Below are 20000 nucleotides of genomic sequence, written 5' to 3'. Positions count from 1 at the left end.
AGCACTTTAACAGAGAGCACTTTAACAGAGAGCACTTTAACAGACAGCACTTTAACAGACAGCACTTTAACAGACAGCACTTTAACAGACAGCACTTTAACAGAGAGCACTTTAACAGACAGCACTTTAACAAAGAGCACTTTAACAGACAGCACTTTAACAGACAGCACTTTAACAGAGAGCACTTTAACAGACAGCACTTTAACAGACAGCACTTTAACAGACAGCACTTTAACAGAGAGCACTTTAACAGACAGCACTTTAACAGACAGCACTTTAACAGAGAGCACTTTAACAGACAGCACTTTAACAAAGAGCACTTTAACAGACAGCACTTTAACAGACAGCACTTTAACAGAGAGCACTTTAACAGACAGCACTTTAACAGACAGCACTTTAACAGACAGCACTTTAACAAAGAGCACTTTAACAGACAGCACTTTAACAGACAGCACTTTAACAGAGAGCACTTTAACAGACAGCACTTTAACAGACAGCACTTTAACAGACAGCACTTTAACAGACAGCACTTTAACAGACAGCACTTTAACAGAGAGCACTTTAACAGACAGCACTTTAACAGACAGCACTTTAACAGACAGCACTTTAACAGACAGCACTTTAACAGAGAGCACTTTAACAGAGAGCACTTTAACAGACAGCACTTTAACAGACAGCACTTTAACAGACAGCACTTTAACAGAGAGCACTTTAACAGACAGCACTTTAACAGAGAGCACTTTAACAGACAGCACTTTAACAGACAGCACTTTAACAGACAGCACTTTAACAGACAGCACTTTAACAGAGAGCACTTTAACAGACAGCACTTTAACAGACAGCACTTTAACAAAGAGCACTTTAACAGACAGCACTTTAACAGAGAGCACTTTAACAGACAGCACTTTAACAGAGAGCACTTTAACAGACAGCACTTTAACAGAGAGCACTTTAACAGACAGCACTTTAACAGAGAGCACTTTAACAGACAGCACTTTAACAGACAGCACTTTAACAGAGAGCACTTTAACAGACAGCACTTTAACAGACAGCACTTTAACAGACAGCACTTTAACAGAGAGCACTTTAACAGACAGCACTTTAACAGAGAGCACTTTAACAGACAGCACTTTAACAGACAGCACTTTAACAGAGAGCACTTTAACAGACAGCACTTTAACAGAGAGCACTTTAACAGACAGCACTTTAACAGACAGCACTTTAACAGACAGCACTTTAACAGAGAGCACTTTAACAGACAGCACTTTAACAGACAGCACTTTAACAGACAGCACTTTAACAGAGAGCACTTTAACAGACAGCACTTTAACAGAGAGCACTTTAACAGACAGCACTTTAACAGACAGCACTTTAACAGAGAGCACTTTAACAGACAGCACTTTAACAGAGAGCACTTTAACAGACAGCACTTTAACAGAGAGCACTTTAACAGAGAGCACTTTAACAGACAGCACTTTAACAGAGAGCACTTTAACAGACAGCACTTTAACAGACAGCACTTTAACAGACAGCACTTTAACAGAGAGCACTTTAACAGACAGCACTTTAACAGAGAGCACTTTAACAGACAGCACTTTAACAGACAGCACTTTAACAGAGAGCACTTTAACAGACAGCACTTTAACAGAGAGCACTTTAACAGACAGCACTTTAACAGAGAGCACTTTAACAGAGAGCACTTTAACAGACAGCACTTTAACAGAGAGCACTTTAACAGACAGCACTTTAACAGACAGCACTTTAACAGAGAGCACTTTAACAGACAGCACTTTAACAGAGAGCACTTTAACAGACAGCACTTTAACAGACAGCACTTTAACAGAGAGCACTTTAACAGACAGCACTTTAACAGACAGCACTTTAACAGAGAGCACTTTAACAGAGAGCACTTTAACAGACAGCACTTTAACAGACAGCACTTTAACAGAGAGCACTTTAACAGACAGCACTTTAACAGACAGCACTTTAACAGAGAGCACTTTAACAGACAGCACTTTAACAGAGAGCACTTTAACAGAGAGCACTTTAACAGACAGCACTTTAACAGACAGCACTTTAACAGACAGCACTTTAACAGAGAGCACTTTAACAGACAGCACTTTAACAGAGAGCACTTTAACAGACAGCACTTTAACAGACAGCACTTTAACAAAGAGCACTTTAACAGACAGCACTTTAACAGAGAGCACTTTAACAGACAGCACTTTAACAGACAGCACTTTAACAGACAGCACTTTAACAGACAGCACTTTAACAGACAGCACTTTAACAGACAGCACTTTAACAGACAGCACTTTAACAGACAGCACTTTAACAGACAGCACTTTAACAAAGAGCACTTTAACAGACAGCACTTTAACAGACAGCACTTTAACAGAGAGCACTTTAACAGAGAGCACTTTAACAGACAGCACTTTAACAGACAGCACTTTAACAGACAGCACTTTAACAAAGAGCACTTTAACAGACAGCACTTTAACAGACAGCACTTTAACAGAGAGCACTTTAACAGACAGCACTTTAACAGACAGCACTTTAACAGAGAGCACTTTAACAGAGAGCACTTTAACAGACAGCACTTTAACAGACAGCACTTTAACAGACAGCACTTTAACAGACAGCACTTTAACAGACAGCACTTTAACAAAGAGCACTTTAACAGACAGCACTTTAACAGACAGCACTTTAACAGAGAGCACTTTAACAGAGAGCACTTTAACAGACAGCACTTTAACAGAGAGCACTTTAACAGACAGCACTTTAACAGACAGCACTTTAACAGACAGCACTTTAACAGAGAGCACTTTAACAGAGAGCACTTTAACAGACAGCACTTTAACAGACAGCACTTTAACAGACAGCACTTTAACAGAGAGCACTTTAACAGACAGCACTTTAACAGACAGCACTTTAACAGACAGCACTTTAACAGAGAGCACTTTAACAGACAGCACTTTAACAGACAGCACTTTAACAGAGAGCACTTTAACAGAGAGCACTTTAACAGAGAGCACTTTAACAGACAGCACTTTAACAGACAGCACTTTAACAGACAGCACTTTAACAGAGAGCACTTTAACAGACAGCACTTTAACAGAGAGCACTTTAACAGACAGCACTTTAACAGACAGCACTTTAACAGACAGCACTTTAACAGACAGCACTTTAACAGACAGCACTTTAACAGAGAGCACTTTAACAGACAGCACTTTAACAGAGAGCACTTTAACAGACAGCACTTTAACAGACAGCACTTTAACAAAGAGCACTTTAACAGACAGCACTTTAACAGAGAGCACTTTAACAGACAGCACTTTAACAGACAGCACTTTAACAGACAGCACTTTAACAGACAGCACTTTAACAGACAGCACTTTAACAGACAGCACTTTAACAGACAGCACTTTAACAGACAGCACTTTAACAGAGAGCACTTTAACAAAGAGCACTTTAACAGACAGCACTTTAACAGACAGCACTTTAACAGAGAGCACTTTAACAGAGAGCACTTTAACAGAGAGCACTTTAACAGACAGCACTTTAACAGACAGCACTTTAACAGACAGCACTTTAACAGACAGCACTTTAACAGACAGCACTTTAACAGACAGCACTTTAACAGAGAGCACTTTAACAGACAGCACTTTAACAGACAGCACTTTAACAGACAGCACTTTAACAGACAGCACTTTAACAGAGAGCACTTTAACAGAGAGCACTTTAACAGAGAGCACTTTAACAGACAGCACTTTAACAGAGAGCACTTTAACAGAGAGCACTTTAACAGAGAGCACTTTAACAGAGAGCACTTTAACAGAGAGCACTTTAACAGAGAGCACTTTAACAGAGAGCACTTTAACAGACAGCACTTTAACAGACAGCACTTTAACAGACAGCACTTTAACAGACAGCACTTTAACAAAGAGCACTTTAACAGACAGCACTTTAACAGAGAGCACTTTAACAGACAGCACTTTAACAGAGAGCACTTTAACAGAGAGCACTTTAACAGACAGCACTTTAACAGAGAGCACTTTAACAGACAGCACTTTAACAGACAGCACTTTAACAAAGAGCACTTTAACAGAGAGCACTTTAACAGAGAGCACTTTAACAGACAGCACTTTAACAGACAGCACTTTAACAGACAGCACTTTAACAGACAGCACTTTAACAGACAGCACTTTAACAAAGAGCACTTTAACAGAGAGCACTTTAACAAAGAGCACTTTAACAGAGAGCACTTTAACAGAGAGCACTTTAACAGACAGCACTTTAACAGACAGCACTTTAACAGACAGCACTTTAACAGACAGCACTTTAACAGACAGCACTTTAACAAAGAGCACTTTAACAGAGAGCACTTTAACAGAGAGCACTTTAACAGACAGCACTTTAACAGAGAGCACTTTAACAGACAGCACTTTAACAGACAGCACTTTAACAAAGAGCACTTTAACAGAGAGCACTTTAACAGACAGCACTTTAACAGAGAGCACTTTAACAGAGAGCACTTTAACAGACAGCACTTTAACAGACAGCACTTTAACAGACAGCACTTTAACAGACAGCACTTTAACAAAGAGCACTTTAACAGAGAGCACTTTAACAAAGAGCACTTTAACAGAGAGCACTTTAACAGACAGCACTTTAACAGACAGCACTTTAACAGACAGCACTTTAACAAAGAGCACTTTAACAGACAGCACTTTAACAGACAGCACTTTAACAGACAGCACTTTAACAGACAGCACTTTAACAGAGAGCACTTTAACAGACAGCACTTTAACAGACAGCACTTTAACAGAGAGCACTTTAACAGACAGCACTTTAACAAAGAGCACTTTAACAGAGAGCACTTTAACAGAGAGCACTTTAACAGACAGCACTTTAACAGACAGCACTTTAACAGACAGCACTTTAACAGACAGCACTTTAACAGACAGCACTTTAACAAAGAGCACTTTAACAGAGAGCACTTTAACAGAGAGCACTTTAACAGACAGCACTTTAACAGACAGCACTTTAACAGACAGCACTTTAACAGAGAGCACTTTAACAGAGAGCACTTTAACAGACAGCACTTTAACAGACAGCACTTTAACAGAGAGCACTTTAACAGACAGCACTTTAACAGAGAGCACTTTAACAGACAGCACTTTAACAGACAGCACTTTAACAGAGAGCACTTTAACAGACAGCACTTTAACAGACAGCACTTTAACAGACAGCACTTTAACAGAGAGCACTTTAACAGACAGCACTTTAACAGAGAGCACTTTAACAGAGAGCACTTTAACAGACAGCACTTTAACAAAGAGCACTTTAACAGAGAGCACTTTAACAGACAGCACTTTAACAGACAGCACTTTAACAGAGAGCACTTTAACAGACAGCACTTTAACAGAGAGCACTTTAACAGACAGCACTTTAACAGAGAGCACTTTAACAGACAGCACTTTAACAGAGAGCACTTTAACAGAGAGCACTTTAACAGACAGCACTTTAACAGACAGCACTTTAACAGACAGCACTTTAACAAAGAGCACTTTAACAGAGAGCACTTTAACAGACAGCACTTTAACAAAGAGCACTTTAACAGACAGCACTTTAACAGACAGCACTTTAACAGACAGCACTTTAACAGAGAGCACTTTAACAGAGAGCACTTTAACAGACAGCACTTTAACAGAGAGCACTTTAACAGACAGCACTTTAACAGACAGCACTTTAACAGAGAGCACTTTAACAGAGAGCACTTTAACAGACAGCACTTTAACAAAGAGCACTTTAACAGACAGCACTTTAACAGACAGCACTTTAACAGACAGCACTTTAACAGAGAGCACTTTAACAGACAGCACTTTAACAGACAGCACTTTAACAGACAGCACTTTAACAGACAGCACTTTAACAGACAGCACTTTAACAGACAGCACTTTAACAGACAGCACTTTAACAAAGAGCACTTTAACAGACAGCACTTTAACAGACAGCACTTTAACAGACAGCACTTTAACAGACAGCACTTTAACAGACAGCACTTTAACAGACAGCACTTTAACAGACAGCACTTTAACAGACAGCACTTTAACAGACAGCACTTTAACAGACAGCACTTTAACAGAGAACACTTTAACAGACAGCACTTTAACAGACAGCACTTTAACAGACAGCACTTTAACAGACAGCACTTTAACAGACAGCACTTTAACAGACAGCACTTTAACAGACAGCACTTTAACAGACAGCACTTTAACAGACAGCACTTTAACAGACAGCACTTTAACAAAGAGCACTTTAACAGACAGCACTTTAACAGACAGCACTTTAACAGAGAGCACTTTAACAGACAGCACTTTAACAGACAGCACTTTAACAGACAGCACTTTAACAGACAGCACTTTAACAGACAGCACTTTAACAGACAGCACTTTAACAGACAGTACTTTAACAGACAGTACTTTAACAGACAGCACTTTAACAGACAGCACTTTAACAGACAGCACTTTAACAGACAGCACTTTAACAGAGAGCACTTTAACAGACAGCACTTTAACAGACAGCACTTTAACAGACAGCACTTTAACAGAGAGCACTTTAACAGAGAGCACTTTAACAGACAGCACTTTAACAGACAGCACTTTAACAGACAGCACTTTAACAGACAGCACTTTAACAGACAGCACTTTAACAGACAGCACTTTAACAGACAGCACTTTAACAGAGAGCACTTTAACAGAGAGCACTTTAACAGACAGCACTTTAACAGACAGCACTTTAACAGACAGCACTTTAACAGACAGCACTTTAACAGGCTGCACCACACCCTGGTGCGGGTTAGGGTTCCTAGTCTTCTCAGTCCTCTCAGTCTGGATCCTAGTTTGACTGAGCTTCTAATGAACTAACAGTCTCTGAACACTTTAGATCACTGCAGAGTAACTCGACCAGTTCCTCCAGATGTCTGTCAGGTAAGTCATGAGATTCCTCGGATAGATCTGTCTCTACTTTAAAGAGTCCTCTCCTGCTGATGTTCAGGTGTATATCAGTATGTAGTGTCTCTACTTTAAAGAGTCCTCTCCTGCTGATGTTCAGGTGTATATCAGTATGTAGTGTCTCTACTTTAAAGAGTCCTCTCCTGCTGATGTTCAGGTGTATATCAGTATGTAGTGTCTCTACTTTCAAGAGTCCTCTCCTGCTGATGTTCAGGTGTATATCAGTATGTAGTGTCTCTACTTTAAAGAGTCCTCTCCTGCTGATATTCAGGTGTATATCAGTATGTAGTGTCTCTACTTTAAAGAGTCCTCTCCTGCTGATGTTCAGGTGTATATCAGTATGTAGTGTCTCTACTTTAAAGAGTCCTCTCCTGCTGATGTTCAGGTGTATATCAGTATGTAGTGTCTCTACTTTAAAGAGTCCTCTCCTGCTGATGTTCAGGTGTATATCAGTATGTAGTGTCTCTACTTTAAAGAGTCCTCTCCTGCTGATGTTCAGGTGTATATCAGTATGTAGTGTCTCTACTTTAAAGAGTCCTCTCCTGATGATGTTCAGGTGTATGTCAGTATGTAGTGTCTCTACTTTAAAGAGTCCTCTCCTGCTGATGTTCAGGTGTATATCAGTATGTAGTGTCTCTACTTTAAAGAGTCCTCTCCTGCTGATGTTCAGGTGTATATCAGTATGTAGTGTCTCTACTTTAAAGAGTCCTCTCCTGATGATGTTCAGGTGTATGTCAGTATGTAGTGTCTCTACTTTAAAGAGTCCTCTCCTGCTGATGTTCAGGTGTATATCAGTATGTAGTGTCTCTACTTTAAAGAGTCCTCTCCTGCTGATGTTCAGGTGTATATCAGTATGTAGTGTCTCTACTTTCATGAGTCCTCTCCTGCTGATGTTCAGGTGTATATCAGTATGTAGTGTCTCTACTTTAAAGAGTCCTCTCCTGCTGATATTCAGGTGTATATCAGTATGTAGTGTCTCTACTTTAAAGAGTCCTCTCCTGCTGATGTTCAGGTGTATATCAGTATGTAGTGTCTCTACTTTAAAGAGTCCTCTCCTGCTGATGTTCAGGTGTATATCAGTATGTAGTGTCTCTACTTTAAAGAGTCAAACTCCTGCTGATGTTCAGGTGTATATCAGTATGTAGTGTCTCTACTTTAAAGAGTCCTCTCCTGCTGATGTTCAGGTGTATATCAGTATGTTGTGTCTCTACTTTAAAGAGTCCTCTCCTGCTGATGTTCAGGTGTATATCAGTATGTAGTGTTTCTACTTTAAAGAGTCCTCTCCTGCTGATGTTCAGGTGTATATCAGTATGTAGTCCCTCTACTTTAAAGAGTCCTCTCCTGCTGATGTTCAGGTGTATATCAGTATGTAGTGTCTCTACTTTAAAGAGTCCTCTCCTGCTGATGTTCAGGTGTATATCAGTATGTAGTGTCTCTACTTTAAAGAGTCCTCTCCTGCTGATGTTCAGGTGTATATCAGTATGTAGTGTCTCTACTTTAAAGAGTCCTCTCCTGCTGATGTTCAGGTGTATATCAGTATGTAGTGTCTCTACTTTCAAGAGTCCTCTCCTGCTGATGTTCAGGTGTATATCAGTATGTAGTGTCTCTACTTTAAAGAGTCCTCTCCTGCTGATATTCAGGTGTATATCAGTATGTAGTGTCTCTACTTTAAAGAGTCCTCTCCTGCTGATGTTCAGGTGTATATCAGTATGTAGTGTCTCTACTTTAAAGAGTCCTCTCCTGCTGATGTTCAGGTGTATATCAGTATGTAGTGTCTCTACTTTAAAGAGTCCTCTCCTGCTGATGTTCAGGTGTATATCAGTATGTAGTGTCTCTACTTTAAAGAGTCCTCTCCTGCTGATGTTCAGGTGTATATCAGTATGTAGTGTCTCTACTTTAAAGAGTCCTCTCCTGATGATGTTCAGGTGTATGTCAGTATGTAGTGTCTCTACTTTAAAGAGTCCTCTCCTGCTGATGTTCAGGTGTATATCAGTATGTAGTGTCTCTACTTTAAAGAGTCCTCTCCTGCTGATGTTCAGGTGTATATCAGTATGTAGTGTCTCTACTTTAAAGAGTCCTCTCCTGATGATGTTCAGGTGTATGTCAGTATGTAGTGTCTCTACTTTAAAGAGTCCTCTCCTGCTGATGTTCAGGTGTATATCAGTATGTAGTGTCTCTACTTTAAAGAGTCCTCTCCTGCTGATGTTCAGGTGTATATCAGTATGTAGTGTCTCTACTTTAAAGAGTCCTCTCCTGCTGATGTTCAGGTGTATATCAGTATGTAGTGTCTCTACTTTCATGAGTCCTCTCCTGCTAATGTTCATGTGTATATCAGTATGTAGTGTCTCTACTTTAAAGAGTCCTCTCCTGATGATGTTCAGGTGTATGTCAGTATGTAGTGTCTCTACTTTAAAGAGTCCTCTCCTGCTGATGTTCAGGTGTATATCAGTATGTAGTGTCTCTACTTTAAAGAGTCCTCTCCTGCTGATATTCAGGTGTATATCAGTATGTAGTGTCTCTACTTTAAAGAGTCCTCTCCTGCTGATGTTCAGGTGTATATCAGTATGTAGTGTCTCTACTTTAAAGAGTCCTCTCCTGCTGATGTTCAGGTGTATATCAGTATGTAGTGTCTCTACTTTAAAGAGTCAAACTCCTGCTGATGTTCAGGTGTATATCAGTATGTAGTGTCTCTACTTTAAAGAGTCCTCTCCTGCTGATGTTCAGGTGTATATCAGTATGTTGTGTCTCTACTTTAAAGAGTCCTCTCCTGCTGATGTTCAGGTGTATATCAGTATGTAGTGTTTCTACTTTAAAGAGTCCTCTCCTGCTGATGTTCAGGTGTATATCAGTATGTAGTCCCTCTACTTTAAAGAGTCCTCTCCTGCTGATGTTCAGGTGTATATCAGTATGTAGTGTCTCTACTTTAAAGAGTCCTCTCCTGCTGATGTTCAGGTGTATATCAGTATGTAGTGTCTCTACTTTAAAGAGTCCTCTCCTGCTGATGTCCAGGTGTATATCAGTATGTAGTGTCTCTACTTTAAAGAGTCCTCTCCTGCTGATGTTCAGGTGTATATCAGTATGTAGTGTCTCTACTTTAAAGAGTCCTCTCATGCTGATGTTCAGGTGTATATCAGTATGTAGTGTCTCTACTTTAAAGAGTGCTCTCCTGCTGATATTCAGGTGTATATCAGTATGTAGTGTCTCTACTTTAAAGAGTCCTCTCCTGCTGATGTTCAGGTGTATATCAGTATGTTGTGTCTCTACTTTAAAGAGTCCTCTCCTGCTGATGATCAGGTGTATATCAGTATGTAGTGTCTCTACTTTAAAGAGTCCTCTCCTGCTGATATTCAGGTGTATATCAGTATTTAGTGTCTCTACTTTAAAGAGTGCTCTCCTGCTGATGTTCAGGTGTATATCAGTATGTAGTGTCTCTACTTTAAAGAGTCCTCTCCTGCTGATGTTCAGGTGTATATCAGTATGTAGTGTCTCTACTTTAAAGAGTCCTCTCCTGCTGATGTTCAGGTGTATATCGGTATGTAGTGTCTCTACTTTAAAGAGTCCTCTCCTGCTGATGTTCAGGTGTATATCAGTATGTAGTCCCTCTACTTTAAAGAGTCCTCTCCTGCTGATGTTCAGGTGTATATCAGTATGTAGTGTCTCTACTTTAAAGAGTCCTCTCCTGCTGATGTCCAGGTGTATATCAGTATGTAGTGTCTCTACTTTAAAGAGTCCTCTCCTCCTGATGTTCAGGTGTATATCAGTATGTAGTGTCTCTACTTTAAAGAGTCCTCTCCTGCTGATGTTCAGGTGTATATCAGTATGTAGTGACTCTACTTTAAAGAGTCCTCTCCTGCTGATGTTCAGGTGTATATCAGTATGTAGTGTCTCTACTTTAAAGAGTCCTCTCCTGCTGATGTTCAGGTGTATATCAGTATGTAGTGTCTCTACTTTAAAGAGTCCTCTCCTGTTGATGTTCAGGTGTATATCAGTATGTAGTGTCTCTACTTTAAAGAGTCCTCTCCTGCTGATGTTCAGGTGTATATCAGTATGTAGTGTCTCTACTTTAAAGAGTCCTCTCCTGCTGATGTTCAGGTGTATATCAGTATGTAGTGTCTCTACTTTAAAGAGTCCTCTCCTGCTGATGTTCAGGTGTATATCAGTATGTAGTGTCTCTACTTTAAAGAGTCCTCTTCTGCTGATGTTCAGGTGTATATCAGTATGTAGTGTCTCTACTTTAAAGAGTCCTCTCCTGCTGATGTTCAGGTGTATATCAGTATGTAGTGTCTCTACTTTAAAGAGTCCTCTTCTGCTGATGTGCAGGTGTATATCAGTATGTAGTGTCTCTAATTTAAAGAGTCCTCTCCTGCTGATGTTCAGGTGTATATCAGTATGTAGTCTCTACTTTAAAGAGTCCTCTCCTGCTGATGTTCAGGTGTATATCAGTATGTAGTGTCTCTACTTTAAAGAGTCCTCTCCTGCTGATGTTCAGGTGTATATCAGTATGTAGTGTTTCTACTTTAAAGAGTCATCTCCTGCTGATGTTCAGGTGTATATCAGTATGTAGTGTCTCTACTTTAAAGAGTCCTCTCCTGCTGATGTGCAGGTGTATATCAGTATGTAGTGTCTCTACTTTAAAGAGTCCTCTCCTGCTGATGTTCAGGTGTATATCAGTATGTAGTGTCTCTACTTTAAAGATTCCTCTCCTGCTGATGTTCAGGTGTATATCAGTATGTAGTGTCTCTACTTTAAAGAGTCCTCTCCTGCTGATGTTCAGGTATATATCAGTATGTAGTGTCTCTACTTTAAAGAGTCCTCTCCTGCTGATGTTCAGGTGTATATCAGTATGTAGTGTCTCTACTTTAAAGAGTCCTCTCCTGCTGATGTTCAGGTGTATATCAGTATGTAGTGTCTCTACTTTAAAGAGTCCTCTCCTGCTGATGTGCAGGTGTATATCAGTATGTAGTGTCTCTACTTTAAAGAGTCCTCTCCTGCTGATGTTCAGGTGTATATCAGTATGTAGTGTCTCTACTTTAAAGAGTCCTCTCCTGCTGATGTTCAGGTGTATATCAGTATGTAGTGTCTCTACTTTAAAGAGTCCTCTCCTGCTGATGTTCAGGTGTATATCAGTATGTATTGTCTCTACTTTAAAGAGTCCTCTCCTGCTGATATTCAGGTGTTTATCAGTATGTAGTGTCTCTACTTTAAAGAGTGCTCTCCTGCTGATGTTCAGGTGTATATCAGTATGTAGTGTCTCTACTTTAAAGAGTCCTCTCCTGCTGATGTTCAGGTGTAAATCAGTATGTAGTGACTCTACTTTAAAGAGTCCTCTCCTGCTGATGTTCAGGTGTATATCAGTATGTAGTAACTCTACTTTAAAGAGTCCTCTCCTGCTGATGTTCAGGTGTATATCAGTATGTAGTGTCTCTACTTTAAAGAGTCCTCTCCTGCTGATGTTCAGGTGTATATCAGTATGTAGTGTCTCTACTTTAAAGAGTCCTCTCCTGCTGATGTTCAGGTGTATATCAGTATGTAGTGTCTCTACTTTAAAGAGTCCTCTCCTGCTGATGTTCAGGTGTATATCAGTATGTAGTGTCTCTACTTTAAAGAGTCCTCTCCTGTTGATGTTCAGGTGTATATCAGTATGTAGTGTCTCTACTTTAAAGAGTTCTCTCCTGCTGATGTTCAGGTGAATATCAGTATGTAGTTTCTCTACTTTAAAGAGTCCTCTCCTGCTGATGTTCAGGTGTATATCAGTATGTAGTCTCTACTTTAAAGAGTCCTCTCCTGCTGATGTTCAGGTGTATATCAGTATGTAGTGTCTCTACTTTAAAGAGTCCTCTCCTGCTGATGTTCAGGTGTATATCAGTATGTAGTGTCTCTACTTTAAAGAGTCCTCTCCTGCTGATGTTCAGGTGTATATCAGTATGTAGTGTCTCTACTTTCAAGAGTCCTCTCCTGCTGATGTTCAGGTGTATATCAGTATGTAGTGTCTCTACTTTAAAGAGTCCTCTCCTGCTGATATTCAGGTGTATATCAGTATGTAGTGTCTCTACTTTAAAGAGTCCTCTCCTGCTGATGTTCAGGTGTATATCAGTATGTAGTGTCTCTACTTTAAAGAGTCCTCTCCTGCTGATGTTCAGGTGTATATCAGTATGTAGTGTCTCTACTTTAAAGAGTCCTCTCCTGCTGATGTTCAGGTGTATATCAGTATGTAGTGTCTCTACTTTAAAGAGTCCTCTCCTGCTGATGTTCAGGTGTATATCAGTATGTAGTGTCTCTACTTTAAAGAGTCCTCTCCTGATGATGTTCAGGTGTATGTCAGTATGTAGTGTCTCTACTTTAAAGAGTCCTCTCCTGCTGATGTTCAGGTGTATATCAGTATGTAGTGTCTCTACTTTAAAGAGTCCTCTCCTGCTGATGTTCAGGTGTATGTCAGTATGTAGTGTCTCTACTTTAAAGAGTCCTCTCCTGCTGATGTTCAGGTGTATATCAGTATGTAGTGTTTCTACTTTAAAGAGTCCTCTCCTGCTGATGTTCAGGTGTATATCAGTATGTAGTGTCTCTACTTTCATGAGTCCTCTCCTGCTAATGTTCATGTGTATATCAGTATGTAGTGTCTCTACTTTAAAGAGTCCTCTCCTGATGATGTTCAGGTGTATGTCAGTATGTAGTGTCTCTACTTTAAAGAGTCCTCTCCTGCTGATGTTCAGGTGTATATCAGTATGTAGTGTCTCTACTTTAAAGAGTCCTCTCCTGCTGATATTCAGGTGTATATCAGTATGTAGTGTCTCTACTTTAAAGAGTCCTCTCCTGCTGATGTTCAGGTGTATATCAGTATGTAGTGTCTCTACTTTAAAGAGTCCTCTCCTGCTGATGTTCAGGTGTATATCAGTATGTAGTGTCTCTACTTTAAAGAGTCAAACTCCTGCTGATGTTCAGGTGTATATCAGTATGTAGTGTCTCTACTTTAAAGAGTCCTCTCCTGCTGATGTTCAGGTGTATATCAGTATGTTGTGTCTCTACTTTAAAGAGTCCTCTCCTGCTGATGTTCAGGTGTATATCAGTATGTAGTGTTTCTACTTTAAAGAGTCCTCTCCTGCTGATGTTCAGGTGTATATCAGTATGTAGTCCCTCTACTTTAAAGAGTCCTCTCCTGCTGATGTTCAGGTGTATATCAGTATGTAGTGTCTCTACTTTAAAGAGTCCTCTCCTGCTGATGTTCAGGTGTATATCAGTATGTAGTGTCTCTACTTTAAAGAGTCCTCTCCTGCTGATGTCCAGGTGTATATCAGTATGTAGTGTCTCTACTTTAAAGAGTCCTCTCCTGCTGATGTTCAGGTGTATATCAGTATGTAGTGTCTCTACTTTAAAGAGTCCTCTCATGCTGATGTTCAGGTGTATATCAGTATGTAGTGTCTCTACTTTAAAGAGTGCTCTCCTGCTGATATTCAGGTGTATATCAGTATGTAGTGTCTCTACTTTAAAGAGTCCTCTCCTGCTGATGTTCAGGTGTATATCAGTATGTTGTGTCTCTACTTTAAAGAGTCCTCTCCTGCTGATGATCAGGTGTATATCAGTATGTAGTGTCTCTACTTTAAAGAGTCCTCTCCTGCTGATATTCAGGTGTATATCAGTATTTAGTGTCTCTACTTTAAAGAGTGCTCTCCTGCTGATGTTCAGGTGTATATCAGTATGTAGTGTCTCTACTTTAAAGAGTCCTCTCCTGCTGATGTTCAGGTGTATATCAGTATGTAGTGTCTCTACTTTAAAGAGTCCTCTCCTGCTGATGTTCAGGTGTATATCGGTATGTAGTGTCTCTACTTTAAAGAGTCCTCTCCTGCTGATGTTCAGGTGTATATCAGTATGTAGTCCCTCTACTTTAAAGAGTCCTCTCCTGCTGATGTTCAGGTGTATATCAGTATGTAGTGTCTCTACTTTAAAGAGTCCTCTCCTGCTGATGTCCAGGTGTATATCAGTATGTAGTGTCTCTACTTTAAAGAGTCCTCTCCTGCTGATGTCCAGGTGTATATCAGTATGTAGTGTCTCTACTTTAAAGAGTCCTCTCCTGCTGATGTTCAGGTGTATATCAGTATGTAGTATCTCTACTTTAAAGAGTCCTCTCCTGCTGATGTCAAGGTGTATATCAGTATGTAGTGTCTCTACTTTAAAGAGTCCTCTCCTCCTGATGTTCAGGTGTATATCAGTATGTAGTGTCTCTACTTTAAAGAGTCCTCTCCTGCTGATGTTCAGGTGTATATCAGTATGTAGTGACTCTACTTTAAAGAGTCCTCTCCTGCTGATGTTCAGGTGTATATCAGTATGTAGTGTCTCTACTTTAAAGAGTCCTCTCCTGCTGATGTTCAGGTGTATATCAGTATGTAGTGTCTCTACTTTAAAGAGTCCTCTCCTGTTGATGTTCATGTGTATATCAGTATGTAGTGTCTCTCATTTAAAGAGTCCTCTCCTGCTGATGTTCAGGTGTATATCAGTATGTAGTCTCTACTTTAAAGAGTCCTCTCCTGCTGATGTTCAGGTGTATATCAGTATGTAGTGTCTCTACTTTAAAGAGTCCTCTCCTGCTGATGTTCAGGTGTATATCAGTATGTAGTGTTTCTACTTTAAAGAGTCCTCTCCTGCTGATGTTCAGGTGTATATCAGTATGTAGTGTCTCTACTTTAAAGAGTCCTCTCCTGCTGATGTTCAGGTGTATATCAGTATGTAGTGTCTCTACTTTAAAGAGTCCTCTCCTGCTGATGTTCAGGTGTATATCAGTATGTAGTGTCTCTACTTTAAAGAGTCCTCTCCTGCTGATGTTCAGGTGTATATCAGTATGTAGTGTCTCTACTTTAAAGAGTCCTCTTCTGCTGATGTTCAGGTGTATATCAGTATGTAGTGTCTCTACTTTAAAGAGTCCTCTCCTGCTGATGTTCAGGTGTATATCAGTATGTAGTGTCTCTACTTTAAAGAGTCCTCTTCTGCTGATGTGCAGGTGTATATCAGTATGTAGTGTCTCTAATTTAAAGAGTCCTCTCCTGCTGATGTTCAGGTGTATATCAGTATGTAGTCTCTACTTTAAAGAGTCCTCTCCTGCTGATGTTCAGGTGTATATCAGTATGTAGTGTCTCTACTTTAAAGAGTCCTCTCCTGCTGATGTTCAGGTGTATATCAGTATGTAGTGTTTCTACTTTAAAGAGTCATCTCCTGCTGATGTTCAGGTGTATATCAGTATGTAGTGTCTCTACTTTAAAGAGTCCTCTCCTGCTGATGTGCAGGTGTATATCAGTATGTAGTGTCTCTACTTTAAAGAGTCCTCTCCTGCTGATGTGCAGGTGTATATCAGTATGTAGTGTCTCTACTTTAAAGAGTCCTCTCCTGCTGATGTTCAGGTGTATATCAGTATGTAGTGTCTCTACTTTAAAGAGTCCTCTCCTGCTGATGTTCAGGTGTATATCAGTATGTAGTGTCTCTACTTTAAAGAGTCCTCTCCTGCTGATGTTCAGGTGTATATCAGTATGTATTGTCTCTACTTTAAAGAGTCCTCTCCTGCTGATATTCAGGTGTTTATCAGTATGTAGTGTCTCTACTTTAAAGAGTGCTCTCCTGCTGATGTTCAGGTGTATATCAGTATGTAGTGTCTCTACTTTAAAGAGTCCTCTCCTGCTGATGTTCAGGTGTAAATCAGTATGTAGTGACTCTACTTTAAAGAGTCCTCTCCTGCTGATGTTCAGGTGTATATCAGTATGTAGTAACTCTACTTTAAAGAGTCCTCTCCTGCTGATGTTCAGGTGTATATCAGTATGTAGTGTCTCTACTTTAAAGAGTCCTCTCCTGCTGATGTTCAGGTGTATATCAGTATGTAGTGTCTCTACTTTAAAGAGTCCTCTCCTGCTGATGTTCAGGTGTATATCAGTATGTAGTGTCTCTACTTTAAAGAGTCCTCTCCTGCTGATGTTCAGGTGTATATCAGTATGTAGTGTCTCTACTTTAAAGAGTCCTCTCCTGCTGATGTTCAGGTGTATATCAGTATGTTGTGTCTCTACTTTAAAGAGTCATCTCCTGCTGATGTTCAGGTGTATATCAGTATGTAGTGTCTCTACTTTAAAGAGTCCTCTCCTGCTGATGTTCAGGTGTATATCAGTATGTAGTCTCTACTTTAAAGAGTCCTCTCCTGCTGATGTTCAGGTGTATATCAGTATGTAGTGTCTCTACTTTAACACCCACACACTGACCTCCTTCTCCCCTCTCTCTCCAAGTGAGGTTCTTACCCTCGTTACCTCTGCCCGTCCTACCACCTGTTCTCTGGACCCTATCCCCTCAAACCTCCTTCAGACTATCGCTCCTGATATTCTACCATTTCTCACCCATTTCATCAACACTTCTCTAACTTCTGGTCACTTTCCAAACAGTCTCAAGGAGGCAAGAGTAAATCCTCTCCTTAAGAAACCCACTCTCAACCCGTCTGATGTTATTAACTACAGGCCCGTCTCTCTCCTCCCGTTCCTGTCTAAAACACTTGAACGCGCTGTCTTTAAACAACTCTCCTGTTACCTCCATCAGAACAACCTTCTGGATCCGCACCAGTCTGGTTTCAAGGCAGGTCACTCAACAGAAACTGCTCTCCTTGCTGTCTCTGAGGAACTGCACACTGCTAAAGCAGCCTCCCTCTCCTCTGTCATCATCCTTCTGGACCTGTCTGCTGCATTCGACACGGTGAACCATCGGATCCTCCTTCGCACTGTCCAAGAACTTGGAGTTTCAGGCACTGCACTTTCCCTCCTCACCTCATACCTCAACGACCGCACCTACAGGGTTACTTGGAGAGGGTCCGAGTCCGACCCTTGTCAATTAACTACAGGGGTCCCTCATGGCTCTGTTCTTGGTCCCCTCCTCTTCTCCCTGTACACAAACTCGCTCGGGTCTGTCATTAGCCCGCATGGTTTTTCATACCACTGCTACGCTGACGACACCCAACTAATTCTGTCCTTTCCCCGCTCAGAGACCCAGGTCGTCGCACGCATCTCTGCTTGCCTAGCAGACATCTCTCGGTGGATGTCTGCTCATCACCTCAAGCTCAACCTTGACAAGACTGAACTGCTCTTCCTTCCGGGAAAAGATTGTCCCACTCTTGACCTAACAATCAACATCGGCACCTCTGTTGTTTCCCCGACTCAGACTGCAAGGAATCTGGGTGTGGTCCTAGATAACAAACTGTCCTTCACTGCAAACATCTCTGCTACAACCCGCTGCTGCAGATACACGCTTTACAACATCAGGAGGACACGTCCCCAGCTGACCCAGACATCAGCGCAGATTCTGGTCCAGGCTCTCTTCATCTCACGCCTAGACTACTGCAACTCCCTCCTGGCTGGTCTACCTGCATGTGCCATCCGACCTCTGCAGCTCATCCAGAATGCAGCGGCTCGTCTGGTCTTCAACCTTCCCAAATTCTCCCACACCACACCGCTCCTCCGCTCCCTTCACTGGCTTCCAGTAACTGCTAGAATCCACTTCAAGACTCTGGTACTTGCGTACCATGCTGTGAATGGATCTGGCCCTTCCTACATCCAGGACATGGTTAAACCGTACACCCCAGCACGTGCACTCCGCTCTGCATCAGCCAAACAGCTCGCTGCACCCGCACTGCGAGGGGGACCCAAGTTCCCGTCAGCAAAAACACGTGGGTTTGCTATCCTGGCTCCAAAATGGTGGAATGAGCTCCCCATTGTAATCAGGACAGCAGATAGCTTACACATCTTCTTCAGACTGAAAACTCATCTCTTTAGACTCCACTTCCAGAGATAGAGTTACTAACAAAGCACTTATATACTAATAAAGGGCTGGCTGATCTAAATGCCAGTTGAGTAGCACTTGAAATGTTTGGCTCTATGAAACCTGATGTACTTATATGATTCTGTTTTCTTAAAGGTTGTATCTTCCTGGTCGAATGCACTTATTGTAAGTCGCTTTGGATAAAAGCGTCAGCTAAATGCAATGTAATGTAATGTAATGTAAAGAGTCCTCTCCTGCTGATGTTCAGGTGTATATCAGTATGTAGTGTCTCTACTTTAAAGAGTCCTCTCCTGCTGATGTTCAGGTGTATATCAGTATGTAGTGTCTCTACTTTAAAGAGTCCTCTCCTGCTGATGTTCAGGTGTATATCAGTATGTAGTGTCTCTACTTTAAAGAGTCCTCTCCTGCTGATGTGCAGGTGTATATCAGTATGTAGTGTCTCTACTTTAAAGAGTCCTCTCCTGCTGATGTTCAGGTGTATATCAGTATGTAGTGTCTCTACTTTAAAGAGTCCTCTCCTGCTGATGTTCAGGTGTATATTAGTATGTAGTGTCTCTACTTTAAAGAGTCCTCTCCTGCTGATGTTCAGGTGTATATCAGTATGTAGTGTCTCTACTTTAAAGAGTCCTCTCCTGCTGATGTTCAGGTGTATATCAGTATGTAGTGTCTCTACTTTAAAGAGTCCTCTCCTGCTGATGTGCAGGTGTATATCAGTATGTTGTGTCTCTACTTTAAAGAGTCCTCTCCTGCTGATGTTCAGGTGTATATCAGTATGTTGTGTCTCTACTTTAAAGAGTCCTCTCCTGCTGATGTGCAGGTGTATATCAGTATGTAGTGTCTATACGGAGCTCTGTGATTGGCCGGTACTGACCCAGGTCTGACAGGAAGGCGGAGTCCTCCAAGTGGATGTTTCCGTGCACAAGAGAAGAAGAGAGTCGCAGCGCGCTGAAGACGCAGCAGTACAGCAGCACCGACCCCAGCATCCTGAGAACTACAACTCCCACAATCCTCTGCTGAGAACTACAACTCCCACAATCCTCTGCTGCACCCCCAGCTCAGCGTCTGCTGGATTAAAGTCATTCACTGCAGTTAGAAATAAAATAATATACATTCATATTAAATGACGTTTCTCTAAAAACAGAAATGGAGACTCACCTGTTGTTGGTCCTCTTGTTGTTGTTAACCCCGCTGTTG

General features: G+C 41.0%; 1 protein-coding gene across 3 annotated transcripts in view; it reads right to left on the bottom strand.

The window, feature by feature from the left end:
• agrp (agouti related neuropeptide) overlaps positions 1 to 20000 on the bottom strand; it is a 24806-nt gene that overhangs the window by 4729 nt on the left and 77 nt on the right. For 2 of the 3 annotated variants that reach the window (XM_079695009.1, XM_079695011.1), the window contains exons 1-2: positions 19962 to 20000; positions 19678 to 19868 (exon numbers count right to left, since the gene is read on the bottom strand). The exon at positions 19962 to 20000 is cut by the window's right edge and continues 77 nt beyond it. In XM_079695009.1, the coding sequence (XP_079551135.1) occupies positions 19678 to 19789 (112 nt within the window). In that variant the 5' untranslated portion in view covers positions 19790 to 19868; positions 19962 to 20000. Of the gene's footprint in view, positions 1 to 19677; positions 19872 to 19961 lie in introns of all 3 variants that reach the window. The other variant, XM_079695010.1, reaches the window with a different exon arrangement.

This window comes from Notothenia rossii (assembly GCF_949606895.1).
Source record: "Notothenia rossii genome assembly, contig: scaffold_118, whole genome shotgun sequence".
Lineage (NCBI taxonomy): Eukaryota > Metazoa > Chordata > Actinopteri > Perciformes > Nototheniidae > Notothenia > Notothenia rossii.
The sequence above is the reverse complement of the archived record's forward strand: the minus strand, read 5'-3'. Positions and strand labels throughout refer to the sequence as shown.